A 23,050-nucleotide genomic window follows, 5' to 3' on the forward strand; every position below is an offset into this window, starting at 1 on the left:
TCACCCACTCCTACCCACCTACACCCTCCCACAACCACTTAAACCTACCTACACCCTTTCACTCCCACCCACACCCTTCCATAATATCCACCTACAGCCACCCACACCCACTGTCATTCACCCATACCCACCTACACCCTCACACAAACACTTACACTCACCTAAACCCTTCCACACCCACCCACACTCACCTACAACTACCCTGCCCACCTACATCCACTACCATTCACTTACACCCATGTACACCCTTCAGGCACAGATTTAGGAGGGGCATATACCCCCCTAATTTTGGCAGGCCAATTACTGCATATACTAAAAGAACAATGTTATTTACCAAAATACGTATGCAACAAATATATTACTGCACTGGCACTTGCCTATATTATTGTACATGTACTCCTATGACAGAAGCATGTCCAGTACATTTCAATTTTATAATAAAATTAATTAACTGACAAATCTGGTAAGAACAACATACACACACACCCTTTTCCCCAAGTGCTAGATTCAGCCCTGTCCTCCCACGACCACTTACACCCACCCACACCCTTCTCCTACCAACCTACACCCTTCCACACCTACCCAGATGTCCTAAAATCACTTATACCCACCCACACCCACACACTCACACAACACTCCCATCTACCTAGACCTACTCACAACTAAATTCACTCACCTTTGAACTGCATGGATTAGATTCAGCCTTCATTTACTCACTCACTAGTAATACAGTATACGTCTATGTAGACAGATAATTATATGGACAGACAGATAAATAGTGGTGACAAGAATAAAAAAAATTTAAAAAATCCATATTACCCCATAAGAGGTGTAAGCGTCTGCGACTTGGCTATCACCGTCCAATGCATTTAAGGGTAAATGACCCACCTACTTCCCTTTGTGGCATTGCATGGCATGTTGGGTGGGAGAGACAGACAGGTTAGAGCTTGAATTCTGCATTTTTTCTGATGTTTTGGGCTAAAAAGAACCTACCTTCAGAGAGGGTTCTGTGTAGCCTGAAAGGTGAAGAGAAAATAAAGAATTAAAGAGCCCCACCTTCAGAGAGGGTTCTGTGTAGCCTGAAAGGTGAAGAGAAAATAAAGAATTAAAGCCCTTTCCTGTTTCTCTCCCACCCAACATTTCTACTTGTTGTAATGGATCATTTGCATATAAAGGAATTGCAATCACCTCTTGCAGATCAAACCTTTGCAATGCGGAACATTAACTTTCAGGCTTGGGTGACAATTCTTGCAATAGCAGTGGTCATTGTAGCCGCAGGTTCATCTAAAAAATGAGCCTGGTCGACTGCAGCCTTAAGGTACAGTACCCTATTCCTAAAGCTCACCAACCTTTCGAGGGACAGCAAAGTACAGATGTTTAAGTATAACCAGGCAGATGAGCTATCTGGTTCTTTATCTCAGCCATCACATGAAGTCCCTCTCTAGCATCATCACAACCTTCATATACCCTTCAGTATAAGGCATCTCTCCTAACCTGAATTAAACTACTGTACCAGGAAATATCAAGACAAACCAATAGAAGATATGAAATGGTTCGATGGGTTAATCATTTTGATGACTTATACTACAGCCTTGTTGCCACTAGATGACTGCAAGACAAACTTTTTGATAAGTTAGATTACAGCTTCCATTAATCCCTTCATTACTTGAGGTCTGTCTTAAGCTGAATAAAATTGTCGAAGTGGCAAGGATAAAGTAAGAAAACATAATCTAAGTTGAGGGGTTCAGATTTCCCCAGTCATCAACCTCCTCACTCCAATGACATCCTACTCAATTTAATCTGGCAGTTTTATTCAATTTTAGGAAGGACCACCAGTACTGAAGGTATTCATGATGGCTGTACCAACCCCTTCAGTTCAGTCTCTCTTAAGCTGAAGAAAAGCATTTGGGAGTAGCAAGAATAAGCCTATGAAAGATGACATCAGATTCACACAGATGAGTTTATTCCACATGACTATTCAAGGTCCAGTTCCTCTACAACTTTACAGAAAAATAAGGATAAATATATGTACAGGTTATTCTGAACATTAACAACCTTTATTTAATGCAATCTTTTTCCCAGCAACAACCCTGAAAATTTTGTTGCTTCCATATAGTGTATTTTGTACTTCTTGCTATTACCAAACATTTCACTCAGCTTAGGAGAGAATCCTAACAGTGACAGGGTTAATGGAGGCTGAATCTAATCCCTCCAGTTCAAAATATGTTATCTAAATTTCACAACATTTCCTAAAGATGGCAAGAATGTAATGTAAATGACTGCAATATCCAATATAATGTAAGTAACCCGCACAATTATTCATCCTGGTCCCCAACTGTCTTGGTGGGTGATGGAACAATGACAGAAACATTGTGCAATACAGCCACTTGATCCCTGAACTACATCTCTGAGAGCAACTTTCATCATCATCGTCATCTGTACTTGTTTCATCTCTGACCATCATTTTCCTCATCTTCAGTACTGCTTCCACCTCTGACCACCACTTTCTTCATCTTCTGTACTGATTTCACTGTCTGTCACCCCTCTGCAGCTCCTGTGTGGGATATACATAATGGAAATAAAAAAAAGGATACTGACTCATACAGTACTGTACTTAACCTGACTCAGTTACATCCCCTATATTAGTTTCGATGATGAATTAAATACATTCAGGTGGTGGTATGGGGGATGATGAGATTGTAGTAAAAAAAAATAAAAATAAAGTAATACAAAGTATCTGTTCTGTAATTTCCTGTGGACTTAAAAGCAAAAAAGACTAAAGTATAAGGAAACTTAAAACAGGGACTTGGTGTACCTGTGCAAGAGTGAAGTGCTGATGTGAGAAGGCACTGCCACACTGCAAATCTCTTTCCCACTGTCACCTTCCTCTTCCTCCAGTCATCATCTTCCAGCACAAGTACAGCATTGACCCAAGGATCCCCATGGTTGGCATTTCAACATCTGCACCTGAAAAACACCAAAGGATCAATTAGGATATAAGCCAACAATCCTATGGAAAGGCAGGGCTCAGTGCAAAAGAGTTACACCAACGAAACAATACAGGAAAGAGCCAAGTTTGAGGTACGACACTGGTAATATGAAAGGCAGGGCTCATCTTACAAGACTTAAACCTAACAAACAATGCAGCAAAGAAGCAATTTATACATATGCCACCAGTAACAATTCACCTTTAACTCTTCTGCTGTGCTTGGTACACTTGGATATTTTAATCAGCAATAACACCTTAAGAATTTGTACAAGAGAGAGAATTCCTAGAAGTCAAGGGCATCAAAAACTATCTTCACTAACCCTTTCTCAACTAAAGGTATAACTAGGACTTTACTTATGCTAATATCATTACTGACTAGAGCAAACCCTTATTATCAGTTAAGCAATGTACTGTATCAGAAAGTCAGGCATCATAAAGCAGGGAATTCCTGTATTTTGCTCAGCCAAGACACCTTAGCAGCCAAAAGGTTAACAGATAATTTCTCCATGATTTACAGTGTACTTAATTGTGAAAAAGGATTATAAAGGTGGCAAATATAACATGGACTTATTGAATATGAGGGAGGGTGACTAGGGGTGGTATAAGTGACTGCAGATAAATAAGAAAGACATTGATGGAGTGAGTGAAAAGCTGAGTTGGCAGGGAATGAAGGACTGTAACCCATATAGTGCAGACATGAGGCCTGGTACAGCTAAAAGTATCCTATTACTGTATATATCATGAAGGAACTGAATCTATGACATTACAATTACAATTACTCTGAACCTCAAAAATAATCCATTACACACACACACACACATACAACAATCTATCTACAATGATCCCTTGGTTATCTCACATACTTGGTACCCCGCCTCGTGTGTGATAATGAAAGCACAGAACCTACGTGATTTCTCCAAATACTGTAAGTACCAGCCCCACTCCCAAAAACCAGATTATCCCTCTTTCAATAATTAGACCTACTAAATACATACATACTGTTATTGTAAGTATAAAAAACATACACAGGCATGGTTAGGTTAGGTGAAATGATGAAAAGGGCACAAGAAGGAAGAAACATGTACCATACTGAGATCTTAGATGGACTTGGTAAGGGGTCTGAGGTTAGGTGTAGGAGAGTTAGTGGTCTTCCACCACTTGGGATTAACTCATGAAATAGGGCCTCATCTCTGAATCCCTCAAAACCATAAGAAGCCAGAAATTTTGCACCTGTCTGCAGGAACCAGCTCAGGTGCACAAAAACAATAGATTATAACCGAAAAAATGCACAATAATGGCAGAAGTGCGGCTTTGTATCTAGCAAAAATAACAAAAACCACTACAACCAAGGGATCACTGTACTGTACTTGTCAGTGCACCAGTATGAGAAATGCAACCATAACACTTACTGTATGATGTCCCCAGGAGATTGGCTCTGCAATGTCATGCTGACCACCATTTCCCACTGAGGGGATGGAGCTGAAAGGTGTACAGTATATCTGGTCCATTTCTGTTTTCAGGGTACCGGTATGTGGTGGCATCCATTTCCATCATTTCTGAGCAATAAAACTGCATCCCTCTCCATCTCTGTCCTGGGGATGGAGTCGACAAGTTTGCCTACGTCTACCCAGCCAGCTTCCACTCTCCACATGAAGCCGTCCATCTCCACCAACTGTGGAAAAATACACAGGCACTGAGAGCCACTTTTCAAACCTAACAAAGCTTAATTTAACCATGAAAGACTTACCCTTCAGTCCTAACCTTGGCAAAGGATAAAATACTTCTGCTTTCACTGCTTAGCTTGTTATCTAATGTTTTTCTGACATCTATGAGAAGTGCTGTGCAACTAAACCATTACAGTACCATGATAATTTTCCTTGTTTTTACCTTAGTTACTATGAAAACACACGAGGCTCAGAAATGTTCCCCAACAACACTGTTTTCCAGTTACTCAGAAAAATATTTAAACCAGCTAATAATACCTTCACTCTAAGCATGCGTTTTGAAATATTGCAAATGTTTGGATTTCATGGAGCCAAACATTACCATTAATGTTAGTACCATATTTCAGTGATTTCATCATTTCTGCCATGCATAATCTATCACCTAAATATTATTGTATCATTCAACTTCAATATTCAATATATAGTTACATTTCAGCAACAGACTGTACAACATAAGAATACAAAGTCATGAGAAAAGTAACCTAACCAAAATCTTCACCACAGCAGTCAATTACTTTTGCCAATTCTGATCTATATATATAAAAAAAAAAGCACACATCAACTATACCTCAAAATCAATGCCTTGTCCTGTATTTCTTTTACCTATGGTGTATACAAGATGCTATCTGACCGCAATATTGAAAGAAATGAAATGCCTGCGATGGACGATGCCCCATCCAAATTGCTCTGCCTCTCCTTTACTTCCTTAGTCGTCATTCACACTTCATCCACCTGACTTAAAAATAAATCTTTTGCATGTAAATACCATATCTACTTACCTGTGGTGTGTGTTAGGGACTGTCCTTCTGCAAAAGTCAAGAAAAATCGTGTTGCCGCTGCAGCCCCTGTCATCCACCTGAACTCAACGACCGACACACGTCATATGCACTCTTATGAGACACTTATTTTCATCTGCACAGGCAAAGTAGCGCACCATAAATGTTCACTCACTTATTATATTAGCAATAAATACACCCACTAGCGTTGGAAAGTACGTGTGGCCTCGGTATTTCCTGGTAAACATGTGAGGAGGCGGCGAGCCGGGCGAGGGGTTGTTGTGTTGATCCTGAGATCAAAGGAGCCGCCAAGCTCTCACGCCAATTACGATCTCACACGACATTATTATCACTTCCACTGCCACAGTAGCACGTCGTGGGGGTCAATTCACGTACCCTATCAGCATTAAATACCTCAAAAGGCGTCAAAACATAATCACAGTCCTGGAATCTGCTACGAAAAGTTGGAGGCGGGAGCTACCTAGGCAGCCATATTTGTGTCACGCAGGGGAGTACAGGCAGAAAAAATAACGAATCATATGTTTCGCGATATTTTTTATTTGGAGGCCGATTTTTTCTTTCTCCTTGCTTATGTAAAGGGTACACTTTATAACACTTTCACGCAGAATATTACTTATTTAAAATACCTAATAATGACACAAGGGACGTTCACGAAAATAAGTTCAACCAAATTAAGTTACGTTTCTTACCAGCAAGAGTTTCTCCTCTCACCTCTACCAACAATGTCAAGAAACATGGTAAATATTGGTATAATATTAAATTTAGCGCCGTCGGTCCACTATGTACTATTTATCGCCAAGGTTGTGTCTGGCAAAAGGAACAGTTATTGAGTAGCTGTGTAATGTAACTAAACCTGAGGACATTTGCGCATTAAAAGTACACTAGGTGTTGCGATTGAATTAGTTCCACCAAAACTTGGGCAACATTCATAAACTTTTTTTTATCTTAAGCTGTGTATAAGATCGTTGGTTTATGCTTTTATCTGCCTCCGTAAAGCTATCAAGGACTCCATAACGAAACCAGGATGAATATCCATCTAAAATACGTCCATGCAGACCTATTTCTGAAGGCAATTCATTTCTGTGGAGACAAGTTTCTCTTAATTAAGATCTGGTTAATAGTTTTCATGAATAGTGTTTTAGCTCCGTCAGACCCTACACAGTTACCAGATCATATTATGTCTTCGGGAAATAGAAACGTGAAATTTGTTGGCAAGGTTTAAAGTCTGAATATATCATTACCGATAAGAAAATATAGTCTAACAATAAAAGAGGACGAGGTATCGTGGTTATTCCTCTTTACCTATGGAACGAAAGGGTAAGCAACATTCATACAGTTGGAAACATTGATCAAGCACTTATAATCGCCTTAAATTCCCTTATTCAACTTAATATACTCGAAGTAACTACTGTTAGTATTGTAATAGCCGTCTCCCCACCGGCCTGTACCCAAGAAACAGTCCTGAAAGATACGATAGTGGAAATATCGTCATTTTTAGGGTGGCCACCGAGGAGGAAGGATGTTGGTAGGGTCGCTCCTGTTGGGGCAACAGTCTCTAAGGCAACGCAGACTCTGCAGGACTCGTATTCTCGTCGCTTTCAGGAGGCGATTCAGCACCTAGTTTATACTGATGCATCGTGAATAGTACATATCAGTATTCTCTATCATAATATTTATATGATATTACTGTTGGCATACTTACATAAATAGCATTAAAGAGAATACTACCGACATACGCAGAATTACACTGATACAACGGAGATGTTACTCGTATAATTCTGTACTGGACATGAACATTGTCTTGTGTGTTACCTATCGATACTGGAAAGATACAAAAACATGCATGGGAATTACGTGGTGCAATATCCCTCTTGTACTGTATGTCATTGATGCAAACTGTGGTAATCAGTACCATCACCACTACCACCTGCTAATACTTCTACTGCTACTACTACTGTGTACATGTAGGGCCATAATCTGGCAGTGGTTTCGTCACACCTCTGTTTTAGCGATTTAATTGGCCTACAACACTTGACTTCTGTCCCTCCAACAACGTCCAAGCTTCACTTCATACATAAGAGTTTTTATCACAATACCTGTACCGTCATCTAGTAGCCTTTTCACTTCTGTGCTCACTTCCTTGTTTCTTATCGCTGCTTTCAAGGAACCAGCAACCTTTCTTCCTTGTTGTACCCTTTCAAGCACTTCACCCTCTAAACTTCCATCCTTACTCATCACACTACCCAAGTATTTAAACGCACTCACATTTTCCATTTCCTCCTCATCCAACCTCATTGTACAATCACTGACTTCATTTCTCTCGAAGACTATAACTTTACTCTTCCCTACATTCACCTTTAGATTCCGTTTCTTACACAATCTCCCAAACTCATCCACCAAGCCTTGCAGCTCCCCTTCATCTTTACTTAACAACACAGTATCATCTGCAAACAGTAGAGGAGTTTCCAAACACTGCCCTCTCTCACTAGGGCCGCTCCAACATCCACAGCCCTATCTTGTGTCTCTTTTATAACCCCATCCATATGCAGATTGAACAACCATGGAGACATGACACATCCATGTTTCAATCCAACCTTCAAATAGAAAAATTCACACAGTTCACTATCCACACGCACTGCAGACTTAAAACCCTCATACATACTCTTCACGGCCTTCAACAACTTCCCATCTACTCCATATATTCTTAATACTTTCCACAATCCTTGTCTATCCACCCTGTCATATGCTTTCTACAAATCCATGAAGGCCATATACAACTTCTTTCCCCTCTCTAGAAACTTTTCCACTAAAGATCTAAGTATGAATATCTGATCTACACAACCTCTTCCCTTCCTTAAACCTCCCTGTTCTTCTCCAACGAATTCCTCTGTTATTTCTCTAAATCTGTCAATAAGTATCCTACCATATGCTTTTCCTGTTACACTAAGACAAATGCCCCTATAGTTACGGTACCACAAACTTCTTTTTCCCCTTTTCCTTTGTACAAGGGAATAATTATACCTGACTTCCAATCCTCTGGGACTACCTTCCTCCCAGGCCAATCTGCACATCTACATCCATTCTACTGTACTATAACTCATGAATGATAATGCACGGATATTTTCTTCCACACATTACAATCACTATTTCATCCCATTTTATACAAATTATATACTTTATTTACAGTCTATCAGACACACTAGCATTTTATTTTATGATAATTATAAGGGACCATAAACCAACAAAGGAGCCACTGCTCACGTTTAAAAACCTCTTAAAACCATCACTTTATTGTTAAATCCTCTCCTTCCAACTTATGACAATTATACAGGGTGTCCACAAAAACACTCCCTGATTTCAAACAGGTATAACATGTAACTTTATTGTAATAATCTTTCACAGTTAGTAGCTTCTGATGCAGGATTTCATTCAGCTTCATGTGGTATAGGGTAGCATTAAAGGCACTCAATGTGCGCCCCTCTGGTTGCTCGGCAAACATCGATGCGATAGTTCAGTTCGGTCCAGACGCTCTGCAGCATATCTGGAGTTATCATGTGAACTGCTTCAGTGATCGAAATTTTCAGCTCCTCCAGGGTTGCAGGTAGTGGTGGCACGTGAAGAGCACAGTTTACGTACCACCACTAGCTGCAACCCCCGAGGAGCTGAAAATTTCGATCACTGAAGCAGTTCGCATGATAACTCCAGATATGCTGCAGAGCGTCTGGACCGAACTGGACTATCGCATCAATGTTTGCCGAGCAACCAGAGGGGCGCACATTGAGTGCCTTTAATGCTACCCTATACCACATGAAACTGAATGAAATCCTGCATCTGAAGCTACTAACTGTGAAAGAGTATTACAATAAAGTTACATGTTATACCTGTTTGAAATCAGGGAGTGTTTTTGTGGACACCCTGTATAAAAAAGTTACGCTCTTACGGCTCACACACTGAAGCTTTCAATGGGGGAAAAGTTTCACATCTTTAGTTTTAAAAAAATGTTCAACTGAATAAAATCTTTGCTTGTTTCTGTCTCATTCTTTCACCCCATATGGTTTCTTCTTTTGTGCCAGAGTTTGTCTCACCTCTTCATTCTACCATGCTATTCCTTGCACCCCCTTTCGTCTTCTCTTCACCCCACACACCACCTCACATGCTGCACAGATTTCTTTTGTGAATACTGTATCTTGCACACACCTTCCACCTCCCACATCTGCTCAAAATCGTATTTACCCTACTGCTCCTCCATCCATCCATCTATCATCCAATCCTGTGTTGCCCCACGAGGAGAGTAGGAGCCCAGGGCTAGGCAGTTGGTCTCGACATGTTCCTCCACTTCCCTTATATATCCTGCCCTTTTTTTCATCTTCATGCAACCTTTCTGCCCTCATTGTATGAACCCTTTCCTCCTGTCCTTCCCTCCTTCTATTCCTCCACTGCACTTGAACTATTCCTCCACTGCATTTGAACTATTCCTCCACTGCACTTGAACTTTGACTTTCACCACCACCAAGTGGTGGTCTGAAAGTCCACTCCCCCAACTTGTGTGTGCTCTTGCATCCATTACATACCTTCTCATTCTGTCATCCACACAAACATACTAATATTATACTGTAATAAATTTATTCACTGTCATAGGAACACAAATAACTCACTGATAACTTGTACCTATTGTATTTATCATTTCAAACGTATGTACATTGGAAATGAAAAATAAAATTTCACAGCTGGCAATCCCAAAACAATATCGCTGAGAATTAAAATTAACAACTATCAATAAAAATATTATCTTCTATTACTGACATTCTTCCCTAAACGACCTGCATTTCAAATACAGTACTGAACATTTATGTGATTACACACATGCAAGTTAATATATTTCATCCAGAGAGAAAACTTAAAACTGAGAAGCCATATAAGCCTGGGAGATCAGTGCCTCACCCACTGCCATCTACAAACTGTGAGTAGACATAAAGACCAGTAATCACAATACAACAGTAGCCACACCCCTGCACCCTTTACTTTGTTTTCTGACAAATCACTGATTTTTTCAATCTTTCACCAACACCACAATCCAATCCTCCCATCAGGAGCCTAGGGGTTAGGCTACTCTGTCCTGACATTATGGCAAGGATGATCAGTCCTGATGTTATGGCAAGGATGATCAGCCTCACCCCTGAAGGGCATTATGTAAGCAATAAACGTTAACCACCCTGCAGATGGAAACCTTTACAATCTCCATCCTCTTATTAAAAAAAAAAATCACTCCCAAAGATTTATTTTCTGATACAATATACTGCATAGCAACTGATAAACTTGTACACACATATGTTTTCAAGACATATACAGTAAATATATTTACAGAAATTTCTGAGAAACATTAATTTTTGTGTAACTGTTACACTGGAATTATTACTCAGTGAAGTCTAACAATAACATGAGATAAAAACTGTAAGGTGGAACATTAATGCAAACACCATAAGTCAGATAAAAGTTTTACAAGGGTTAAGTTCAAAATGAGATATATGATGGAAACAAGAGTGTACAGTAATAGTACTGAGGCTGAGGGAACAGATTACCTGATCATTACATACTTGTGTCTGAGACAGATATATATATATATATATATATATATATATATATATATATATATATATATATACAGACAGACAGATAGATAGATAGATAGATAGATAGACAGACAAATAATATGATCATGTGTTTGGGGTGGTGGGAATTAACTGCTCTTACAATGCCATTCAGTGGCAAGCAACTGAACATCCTAAATTTAAATTTGTGGACTGAGTAGCCTGGTTCTGTGCCCTTCTTCTCCTGATTAGTTAAGACAGGATGGGATTAGATGGAAGGATGGATGGATGGATGGGTGAGTACGGTATGTGCAAAATATCTACTTTACTCATGTAATGGTTAGAAGTAGACAGTAGTGCTCATATAATATTATCAGAGTTTAGGATGATCCTGAATACTACTACTTGCTGATCAGTGATAGTAACTCTCAAGTAACCCATGAAGTATTAAGATACATTAGGATCTTCAGGATGTTAACTGTACATCACAGTTTTAACAGAATCTGTTCTGGAACACTGAGGCAAGAGCTGCACTGTCATACTCTTTGATGGGAGCCTTAAAAAAGGCAACAGTAAGACACCACACTGTATCATTAAAAAAAATTATGAAATACATTCATATTTGCCATTACAGTTACCTATGCTTTAATTCACCTTGGCATTGATTTTTACTTTTGTTTTAGTATTAACCAACACCCATCAAAGATCTTACATACATGACATGTTCCAGCACATGGCATGAGCTCCTATACTCAAGCTACTGTTACTTGTGATACCATTATTACCATGTCATATTTAATGACAACAAATGTTGCGGTTTCATATCAATGCCTATGAAAACAAACCTTGAAGGTAATAAGTACCATGGAAAGTGCATCTTTAGCTAATAACAATACTTTAGTAAAAATGGTTATAACCATGATAGCTACAAGAAAGGTTTTGTACTCATTAGAAAGCTACAGTAAGTACACATTAGCTTACTGCAAGCACTTCCTTACCTTAGACAACTCCATGATGGGTACAAATTCTATTAGTCCCTTCAATCTTGTGACATTTTCGTGTATTTTTGTTGCTACTGGCCAATTTTACTCATCTTAGAAAGGATCTTTTGTAATGAGGGGTTAATGATGGCTAAATTTAACTCTTTCAGTTTCAAAAAGCTCCCCTATGTTGAAAAAAATCATCCGAAGGGAACAAGAATAAAACAGAATATATGTCATCAGATGAAACTGGTTAAAGACAAGAAAAGTGCTAGAAAATTAAGGAAACAGCATGGGATGCCAAAATTTTAGTGGCTATTGTTGCTATCTCGATAATGTTGCTGTTCTTGAGGCACCAGGCTCATCTGGACATGAACCCAGCAGACTTCAGGCTGAAGTTGCCATTCATGTACAGTCCACCAGTCTCCATTCAGAGAACAGGGCAAAATACCAGATGTCTATATAACCCGAGAACAGTACATCAGTGCCACCCTGTGCAGGTGTCCCTCTTTAGGGCCATTTTCATGGTCATCCCCAACAGCATACACAGCTCTGAACACACGTTTTTGTTTTCACAGGTGCCCCCAATCAGCCTTTGGAAGTAGTCATTAAGGACCGCATTTGGGCTGTCCCTGACTAATACAGTCAAGTCTCACTATTCATGGGTTTGCTATTCATGGATTTTTCTGGGAAATTATTTCAAGAGCTTTCCTGCTTTTCTCACAGCATCAGCTGTTCCTAGTAGTTCATAAGTGATTTTTTTAATGTTTTCTGTGAAAAATACTGTCCTCTAAAGTTAAACTATGCAGATACCCTGTATAGGTATGTTCAATTCAGCACATGGCAAACACATTGTCATCATGGCATGGTGGGGATAGTATACTGTACCTAGAAGGACTTGTGTATCATCCTGTACTGTCATTTTAGGAAGTATTGATATGCCATAAAATGCATTTACAGGTGTTATAGTGGGCTTGTAGGTAACAGGAATTGCTAAAATATTGAAATTAGTGACTTCTCTGGCAGGTTTGGGCTATTTGTGGAATTCAACATTTGCGGGGTGTTCTGATACATACAGTAAACCCAGCAAATAGCAAGAACTGACAGTATTGGGACATTCTTGGGGAATTCGGATGTCCCCCAATAGATGGACCGGAAAGAGATAAAAGAGTAACTGTCTAATGCATAATGTTATCAATGTTTTTAATCAGATACCTGATGTAAAATGATGATAATTACACACTCTGCAAAGAAAACACCACAAGCTTATGCCCTTTAAGAGACTTTAATTCACCCGAATACAACTCAACTCATCGCTGCATACTTGGGAGCCTGCTGGAGGTCCCACAACAGATGGACCCAAAAGAAATAAAAGAATTGTTGCCTTATGCATACTTTCCTTAAATTTTTTAGACCAGTCACCTGATTCAAGAGCTGATATAATTAACATACCCCATATAGAAAATACCTCATGTTCATGTAATTTTACTATATCCAATAAGAAGCCTGAACCACTCTAGTTCATCACCCACTAAACATTATTATACATATTACTTCTCCATAGCTATTTTTACGTACGCCTTTTCTGCAACATTCATCACATTTCAACTTCACTTCCGGTGTTTCAAGTAGGCGAGTTGTGAGGTTGCCGTCAGCTCCTCCATTCACATGACATTTTTCATTCCTCATTTTTTCTGCCTCCAGACAAATTTCTTTACTGCTAAATAAATTATTAGGAGATGGGTGAAGTGGATTTTCTGGCCAAACCATTTACCACATTCATCACCATGGAATTTCTAAACATTCTCAACATTTGGAAGATGCTTAGTGAGGTTTCTTTTCTGGCCACCAGTTTACTAAATTCATGTTTTGACATCCCAGAACTACCAACCCTACAATATTAACACAGGCATGATTCCCCATGTTAACAAGCTCCCAAATGCCATTCAAAAACGACTGTGAAGGCCGAAGGTGCTGTTGGTTTGGGCACCACCTATGCCTGGGTCCAAAACGTTAGGGATGGCTGTGAAAATGGCCCTCAGTGGCTATTCTAAGAATGTGGATTAGTGGCAGTTTAAGAATAATATACAGCTGAACCAATTACATTCATTTACAAATATTTTCTTAATTATTATCGCATTTGATTGCCTTACACATAATTTGTTACCTACAGCTTTGTAAAGCTGGGAAAGGGCCATGCTATTCCTAAAGAACTTTATAGCGGCCCTGTGTTTTGACTGGTCCTGCACTTGTTCGCAGTTTGACCAGCTCCTCACGGATTAGCCGTATGATTTCTGCTTTGGCCTTGGACACTGCGAGTTCTGATGTTGATTCAATAGCCAGGAACAACTTCCGTTCTCCTTCAGGTGGATTTTTACCCTGAAAAATAAATACTTATGAAAGCTACAGCTTACATAAAGGTTGAAAAAATACTAAATACTCCATCTCTAAGAACAAAATAATGCTGTACATCATATCACAGTAAAAACTAGAGGGACACTCAGTGGAGCACATCTCTCTGACAAGTTTAACATACAGAATCCCTAATTTATCTGGACATTATTGAGCCAAAGGCATGACCGGGTAATGGCAACACAGAGATAATGAACACTACTCCCCTACTATACCCAAACCCTACCTATACCCACCTCCACCTATACCTAACCTATTTGAACAGGATCTATGCTTAATTTCGGAAAGTTTTCCGGTCATTCAGGCATATTTAGACATCAAAACACACACAGAATTATCCAAAGTAATGCTAAACACCAAGAAAACCATGAAAAGAAAACACTGAAAACCAAAAATCACCCTACCTATACACTACTGTATGTACAGTACCCCTCCTAATTTTGGCACTGGTTTCAGATCAATCTGACATATTTTGACATCAAAAAACACATAGGAATATCAAAAATAATGCTAAACACCAAGAAAACCATGAAAAAAAAAAAAAAAAAACATTGAAAACCAAAAAACATCCAACCTATACACTACTGTATGTACAGTGCCCCTCCTAATTTTGGCAGTTTTCCGGTCATTCTGCCATACTGAGACATCAAAACACACATAGGATTATCCATATTGATGTTAAACATCACAAAAACAATGCATAATCAATAAAAATCCACAAAAAGCTAAAGACCATTTGAAAATCAGTTATATGTGATGAGTGACTGCTCCCGGGGCTTTAAAAAAAAAAAAAAAAAAAAAAAAAAAAAAAACCCACGACCAAATAGACCACCAGAAACTGGTTATATTGGTATAAATGGTATACCATCATCTTTGCTGGTGTTTATACTAAAAGATAAGCATGCTATTATTGTTTCTGTTTTCTTCATGCATCAAATACCAGAGAAACATGCTTACTGGAGGGCAGAATGTTCCTCGAACTGTGATCCCTGCTTCAGAATACTCCGATATTTGGGCCAGAGCTTCCTTACTAGTCACACGCCATCTGCAGGAGAAGAGTTGGGGGTGAGAATGGGTGGGTGGGGGAGTTAAGGCATGGAGAACAAAATTTGGGAAAAAATGTTGGATAAAGCCAGTGTGAAAATGGTAAATGATTCATGTACAGTATATACATGGTTACTGGAGCAGCCAGCTTCCTAACGTACATATGAGCCTTATTATGAGGCACAACCAATAAACACACAATGCAATCACAGATTAAAATCTCTTATATCTGGATGGGCTGTCCTTCCTCCACATAAGGGATAAGTTAAACATAACTTGCATAAGAAGCACTGTACACTAAAATGTTAAATGAGAGAGTAACAAGGTAAATCAAAAGGAAAGACGAACAGTCATGAAATGCAAATGGTTTTAAGGACGTATAATGAACTACTGAAGGTTAGACAAATGGCTTAGTGCAGAACTAAGAGGTACAGTAGGCTAGGTACAGAAGGTAGTAGCCATGTCTTACACAAGGGTTGGCCAAGGTGGTGTGGACATGTGAGAATTGGGAAAGACAACTGTGTAAAGGAGTATAAGAGCATAAGACCAAGAATACTAATGGAAGCAGGATGAGAAGCAACTCTAAGAAAATGCAGAATGAAGTGCTGGGAGATGATTTAAGGTTTCGGGTATTAGACTGAGAGGTGGAAAGATTTTGTGTGATTTAGACGGTTGCTAAGAAGAAAACCACAACTCTATCTATCTATCTACTGCCAGATGCCTTAATCCCATACGGGGTGGCCACAAACAAACCGCCTCCACGTCGCCCTGTCCCCCGCCATTTCACTGTCCTGCTCCCAACTCACCCCCCCCTCTCTCATATACCTCTCCACTCCATCCCACCAACTCATCCTTGGCCTCCCCCTCCCTCTCCCCCCCTCCACCTCACTCACATACACTCTCCTCATCAGTCTCTCACCCTCCATCCTCTCCACATGGCCAAACCACCTCAGTGTGTTCCTCCTAACGCTTCCTATCACATCTACATCCAAACCACAACGCTCCTTTATATCCTCATTTGTCAGCCTGTCTCTCCATGTGACTCCACAGGCTCCTCTTAAATAACTCATTTCCACTGCTCTCACTCTTGACTTGTGTCCTTCCAACAACGTCCAAGCTTCACTTCCATACGTTAGAGCTGGTATTACAATACTGTCATGCAGCAACTTTTTCACTTCCATGCTCACTTCCCTGTTTCTTATCATTGCTTTCACAGAACCACAACTCACTTATGGAAAACCATAGGACCATAAAATGCTGACAATAACATTTAGATGAAAACAAATGTTATACTGTGTACTCACCTAGCCTGCTGAGGGAAATCATTGATTTCAAGTTCTTCTTCATACTTGTGGTGACTCTCTTCAGCTGCTTCCTCTTCCTCCTCCTGGTCATCACGTGGCTGATAATTCAACTTGTTGTTCAGCTTCTGTGCCATCTGAAATTAAACATGTCAATATGTTTTAAAAGATGCTACTGTACTTGTTTGCTTACCATTTCTTGCAACATCTTTCTTAATGTATTCTCCCAGTCTGTCCATGGTCCATTTTTATATGTTTCCCATTTTTTCAACCATTTCATTCTCATACATCACATCAAACTTCTAGTACTCCTTTGCAGAAAATTCAAACATTTTCATGAGGTGGTGGGACAGCATTGTGTCTACATTGTTGGACAGATGTATTAACATTTGGCCATTTTAAGGGACTTTAATGTCATCGTCATCATCATCATCATCATCATCCTCATCCTCATCATCATCATCATCATCTAAACCTGTGTTGCCCCATGAGCATGAGTAGGAGCCCGGGGACTGGCAAACTGGTCCTGACATTTAAGATGAGAGTGACCAGCCTCACTCGACTTTGATGTGAAGTTATAAAACATCACCGATTTTCATTTTAAATCATTACAATTTAAGCCAAGTTAGTGACAGTGAGGGGGGAGGTGGTGTGGGCTTTGGCGTAGCTCCTTCCTGATCAGCTGCAAATGACTGGGTGCAAACACTGAATGTGAGGTAAAGTTATGCCATTTTTGTTAATGATATTTCCTAAATCTTGAGCTAATAAAACATGTAAACAAAAGATGTTTTCAAAAATATTATATTTTCCTTTCATTTGGTGGGGGTGTGAATAGTATCAGCAGCTATGAAACTGACACCCCATTTGTACCTGGGACTGGATTCTGGTGCAGGCAGCTAGCACCACTTGACTTGGGTGTCTATCCACCCTCGAGGGACAGTAGGCAAAATGAATACCCAGGTTAATACCCAGAGGCAGTAACTGTGGTAACCAGGATAATGCAGTGGCCTTTTCACCCCAGGATTCGTTTTCATTTCTGAAGGCTCCAACATGCTTGCATGTGTCAGCCAAGGTCACCTAATGGCAGCCCTCCATGCTGCTCGATCTCTGGCAGCTTCCCTATTTAGTCCCTTAACCCTGAGGTCACACTCAATGACCTCGTCCCAGTTTTGTTTTGGTCTACCTCTCACTACCCTATCCCCATCATTAACACTTCTCATTTTCTGCACCCAATCATCATCCCCCATCCTCTCCACATGCCCAGACCATCTCAATCTACCTCTCCTCATCACAACACCCATACACTCCTGTCCCATCGTACCTCTCAGCTCTTCCATCATAAACCTAACCTCCCCAGGCTTTGCACTCAAGGAAACACTGCACATCCACCTAATCATTGCCATTTCTGTACATATGAGCCTGTGAATATCCTCTTCTTTTACTGCCCAGGTCTCACGAACATACAGCATTACACTCCTAACACATGCCGAATACAAAGATCCCAGGATTAAGGGTTTATAACCTGCACAGACTTAAAGACCAAAGATAAAGTGATAACACTGTGACTGAGTGACTCATGTAGTCTGCCCCCACCTTTACCTTCTACCTTTTGTTTTTGCACCCTCGGGGACAAGCAAGCAGGGAACTGTGAACTTTAGAGATTAAGACTGAAAAATGCTGGTAAGAACTAACAAGATGCAAGAATCACATGATGAGAATATACCTGTTCTGCAACTGTTTTTGCAGATATGGTTGGCTGCATTGCTATTCCTCCTTTAAGGATGAACTCGGCAGCCTGCTGACTCGCTCCTTTAGCCTCCTTGCCAATATTATGTTGGAGGTTAATGCGCTGAGCCAACTTCCGTGCCAACTCCAATTTGTCTGAAGCTGAGGATCCACCAAGAGGGATTCCGGCGAATCCATCTGATGATGAGGTCACTTCAGGAGCCTGAAAAAAAAATACAAATATAAAATAAATAAAAATCAACTCCTTCACTATCAAATATGATCCAAATACAGTACTGTACACCCTAGATATATCAAACTAATTCAGAGGGGAGGGGGGGGGAGAAGGCTGAGCATAATATGTTCAGTCTTCTGCTATATCAACTATATTATAGCTGATATAGCAGATGTTTGTTATGAGGCACAATAACAACACCAAGTTTATTTATATTAAATATTATTCACTGACTACCTGATAGAATTATGTGTTCACACCATCATGACAATTTTGTGTGGGTTCAGTGTGTTGCTGTACAGAAAAAAAAAAAAAAAAATTGTCATAAACACAAATATCATGAAGTTACATGTTCAGGCAGACTGGGGTGATCAAAGTGACCCACTCAAGCATTTCAAGCCTTAGTTGGGAATAAATGAGCAAAAAAAACACAAAATTGCCCACAAGCTTCCAGAAGGACTGAAACAGTCCCTGAACTTTTCTTCTGGAAGAACTGCCACAGCCTAAGGGTTAATTTCAGTGTTACCTTCTGCTAAGCCATCCCAGCATTTAGCCTACCACACAATCCTTTATAAGTCCTCCATAAATCTTTAACAGTTTTCAAGTTTATCTTCACAACCACTTCATCTTTCAAATTACCAGTAACACTCATCCTCCCACTCCAATCCTCAGCCAAATCCACTCCTGTATTCATTGTCGCATGCACAGCTTTGCATGCAACACTGTAACAGAAGCTTTAGAAGCTGCCAATGATTTCTTGATGCAAATGCTAGACCATACTTATCATGTTGGACAGTAGAAAGACAACACTTTTTTCTGGGTGGTGTTGCAAGTAGGCTGGGTGGCCAGGGATTTTTTTTTTTTTTTTTTTTTTTTTTTTAATGGTAAAGCAGCATCTGTTTGCCCTTGCTATCACACTAAGGGCTCTTCTGTTGCTTGAGGGGCATCGCGGTTCAAATAATATTGTACAGAGTAAGTGTTAAACTGATGGCAGATTACACAGGATTCCATCGTGTTCATGAATTAAGGTCAGAGCACAGTACAATGCCAGCATGGACAATAAGGGCAGGGGAAGGACATCCATATCAATGTTTCCACATGCGTCCAGACCGTGATGTCACCATCCCTTGACCATGTGTGTGGGTACTTTGAATGCTGAAGGAAGTAAACCAGAATTCATTGCAGCAATGTTCCCATATAAACCATGGAATGGTCAGCATAAAGGGCAAAAAGGTAGAGACTAGGGATGCCATGTAAAATGGTGAGCGTGAACCACGGTCATGTAAAGTAAGGACCCACTGTATATTAACTGTGCAAAATGTGGGTCCACTGTATACTGTACAACCAGAGACTACATTCAGCACTACTGTATAAACATCTATGTCACTATGTAATCATCAGTATAGCACAGGCAACTGCATATGGGTTTAGCAACTGCTGATGTGTACACAAATTTAATTCTTATCTGATGCCAGATGTCAATAAGCCAAAACTTACGTACCCTCACAATACAACAATTTCATGATGTTGGTACAACTCTCCTGACTGAACAACTCATAGCATTATGGCATTTAGATACTTACCTAGGACTGATACAATTCAAGTGACAAAATTAAACTGCAGAAGTTGTCCTATCAAAGACAGTCATATGACTAGAAGGCAACTATCAAAAAGACATGAACCTGAATGATGAAACTAACCCTCACCTTGATCTCCTTCACTGTCCTCTTGGTATTCAGCATACTCTCTATCTGCTGGTCAATGTCTTGCTCAATATCCTCATCATCTGAATCTGCCAGGCCCAGAGCAGCCTTTTCAAATTTCTTCTTCTCTGATGCAAAGTTTGCCTCGGATTCATCAAATTTGTAACCTTTTCCATGGAAACCTCCGCCAGTCTTAACTTTTTTCCCTTCTCCTTCCATTTTCTGCTTGTAATCATCATAAAATTTCTGGAAAAAAAAAAAAGTGTATAACAATACTGTACATGAAAAAAGTAAAACTGGCACGCACACACGCACGTCATACACACTTCACACACACACACACACACACACACACACACATGCACAAGTCATATACACTTGACTGGAGTGACATCATGCTTGGCTTGAGCTGAGAATGTCATAAAGCCTGGCCTGAGCTATGACTGTCATAATGTCTCATGAATGCATTTATGAAGGGAGCCACACTTTCACTCCCTGCACTAATGATTAATGTGTTTACAGAAGGCCTCCTGTCATCCTCGACGAAAAGGCAATTTCTAGCCTCTTGAGAGGGGAGTGCATGGCAACATCATCACCGTCATCATCATCGTCTACTTATCAACAAACAACTCTTCTCACTGTAAGAGTAATTTACAGTTGAATATAATCTGCAAATTTTGTACAAAACAACTGTCAAACAAATTTTGTATGAAAAAAATATATATTTCTGTCCCAACCTCACACCTAAAGTCTTTTAGTGACTTTAGTGACTTTACACTCCCTCTTCTGTCTTTCTTTCCTTCATTTTTTCCTCTTCCTTCTGCCTATGGGTGACTCTACACTGAGTGACAAGCCAAATGGTTTCCTGTACACCAGGAAACCATTTACTATGCTGGGTGGTAACCACATAACCAAATTATGCCACCTGGTGGTGAAGTGGGTAATTACAGCACTCCAATTGGATTGAGCTGGTGAAGGTTTACATCCAAGAGGCAGTTGAGGTTTATTGTTCACGTAATGCTACTCAGGGATAAGTGAGGCTAGTCATTCTCATCTTAAATGTCTGGACCAACTAGCCCCGGGCTCCTATGCTCCTCATGAGGCAACGTAGGACTGGATGATGTATGGATGGATGGAAATACTCGATCCTTTTTGTTCAAACAATTTACTGTATCATTAATTTAAGACAGTGAATAGAATGTCATCCCAGCCTTAGGTCACTTCTAAAAAGGTAAGGAAATAAGTGCTAGAAGACTTATAAGAGTCCTGGGTTACTGAAGAAACCAAACACTTACTTTATTGTTTATTGTTACTCAGCCAATTATAATAATTTTCCCCTTCGGATGCTGATACTGATATCAACTGGCTTTTTCCTGCAGATTTACAGCACTAGTCATACAGCCACTAACCAGCCAACTCACAACACAACAACAATACAGCACCAGATTTTCAGTGCATAAATCTGGTTATGAAAGAAGGAAAATAAATAAATGTGGGACTTACCTGATATTACTTTACATAGCTTGCCACAGTTGGGATACGTGTCTCACTTGCTAACAAGCTACAGCTGACAGTCATCTAGTGTTGTGGTGTGGGAGGGGTTGTGCTCACTGATACTGGATTTTTTGGGTTTTACTGTTGAACTTTGCACTTAACTGTATGACTCTGTGTATTCAATTTTTCTAGAGTTCCATCAGTTATAAGTCTCACGCAACAGATGTTTTGCAAATATGATGCGTTATACAGTATGAGACTAGCATAGGTCTGTTCTTATTAGACTAAAAATGTGGATAGAAGAGAGGGCCTCCACTGAGAGAAGTGAGCTGATACAGCTACTTGCATATGACCTTTATTAAGATATGCAAAAACTCAAATCAGATAGCCACTATGAGGACATGAAAAGTAGCACAATCAATACTTGTGACCACTTATGGGACTTATTTTAAAGCTGAGTTTGCTGCACTGGACCAACTTACATTATCTGATGTTATAACACTTTCTGCAGTTTCAGTGCACCTCTTTTTGAAACAAATTCATTTTCAATATAAAGACTGTAAAGATGGTAACTGAAGGTTTAAAACGGCATTTCTTCTTGAAATGTAATAGGGGGTGGGGGGATATTACACAGGATATCCCCTCCTACCGTTCAGGATCTATGCTCATGCTTTTGGGCTGCATGGGTCAGAAACAAACTTTTGGCCCTATTAGACTGAGGAAAATACATTTGTATGTAGCACCTAAACTTTTAGCAAAGAGGAGACTTCTCAGGCTGAAGTTCTACAAAGCAGCAAAACAGAGGTTGGCCTACCATTTATTAAAAACTAAAGTGAAAGAATATACACAGTGGAATAACTGAATAGGCCCAGATGTATAAAGAACATACCTGCAAGTCTGGTGGGACTGGTGTCTCTGAGAGCTCTAGGGCACGGATGATCTCCCCTGCATAACGAGGCTGGTCAAGGGTCAAGAAGGTGTATGCCCACCCTTTATTGCCCGCTCGGCCTGTTCGTCCACACCTACACATAAAAAGGTTACTGGCATTCTATCTGAAT

The 23,050-nt window shown here is 39.9% G+C and overlaps 1 protein-coding gene across 2 annotated transcripts in view; it reads right to left on the minus strand.

Annotated features, from left to right (window-relative positions):
* Positions 1-10,177: 10,177 nt before the first annotated feature.
* The window catches only part of Prp5 (pre-mRNA processing factor 5), a 40,568-nt gene continuing 27,695 nt past the window's right edge, over positions 10,178-23,050 (minus strand). For both annotated transcript variants that reach the window (XM_080277950.1, XM_080277951.1), the window contains 6 exons: positions 22,882-23,014; positions 20,502-20,744; positions 18,559-18,783; positions 16,839-16,972; positions 15,448-15,535; positions 10,178-14,457 (listed from right to left, as the gene is read on the minus strand). In XM_080277950.1, coding sequence (XP_080134076.1) covers positions 14,284-14,457; positions 15,448-15,535; positions 16,839-16,972; positions 18,559-18,783; positions 20,502-20,744; positions 22,882-23,014 — 997 coding nt within the window. In that variant the 3' untranslated portion in view covers positions 10,178-14,283. The remainder of the gene's footprint in view (positions 14,458-15,447; positions 15,536-16,838; positions 16,973-18,558; positions 18,784-20,501; positions 20,745-22,881; positions 23,015-23,050) is intronic.

The sequence above is a fragment of the Coenobita brevimanus genome, chromosome 71, assembly GCF_032717465.1.
Source record: "Coenobita brevimanus isolate Jiangsu-jjx chromosome 71, ASM3271746v2, whole genome shotgun sequence".
Lineage (NCBI taxonomy): Eukaryota > Metazoa > Arthropoda > Malacostraca > Decapoda > Coenobitidae > Coenobita > Coenobita brevimanus.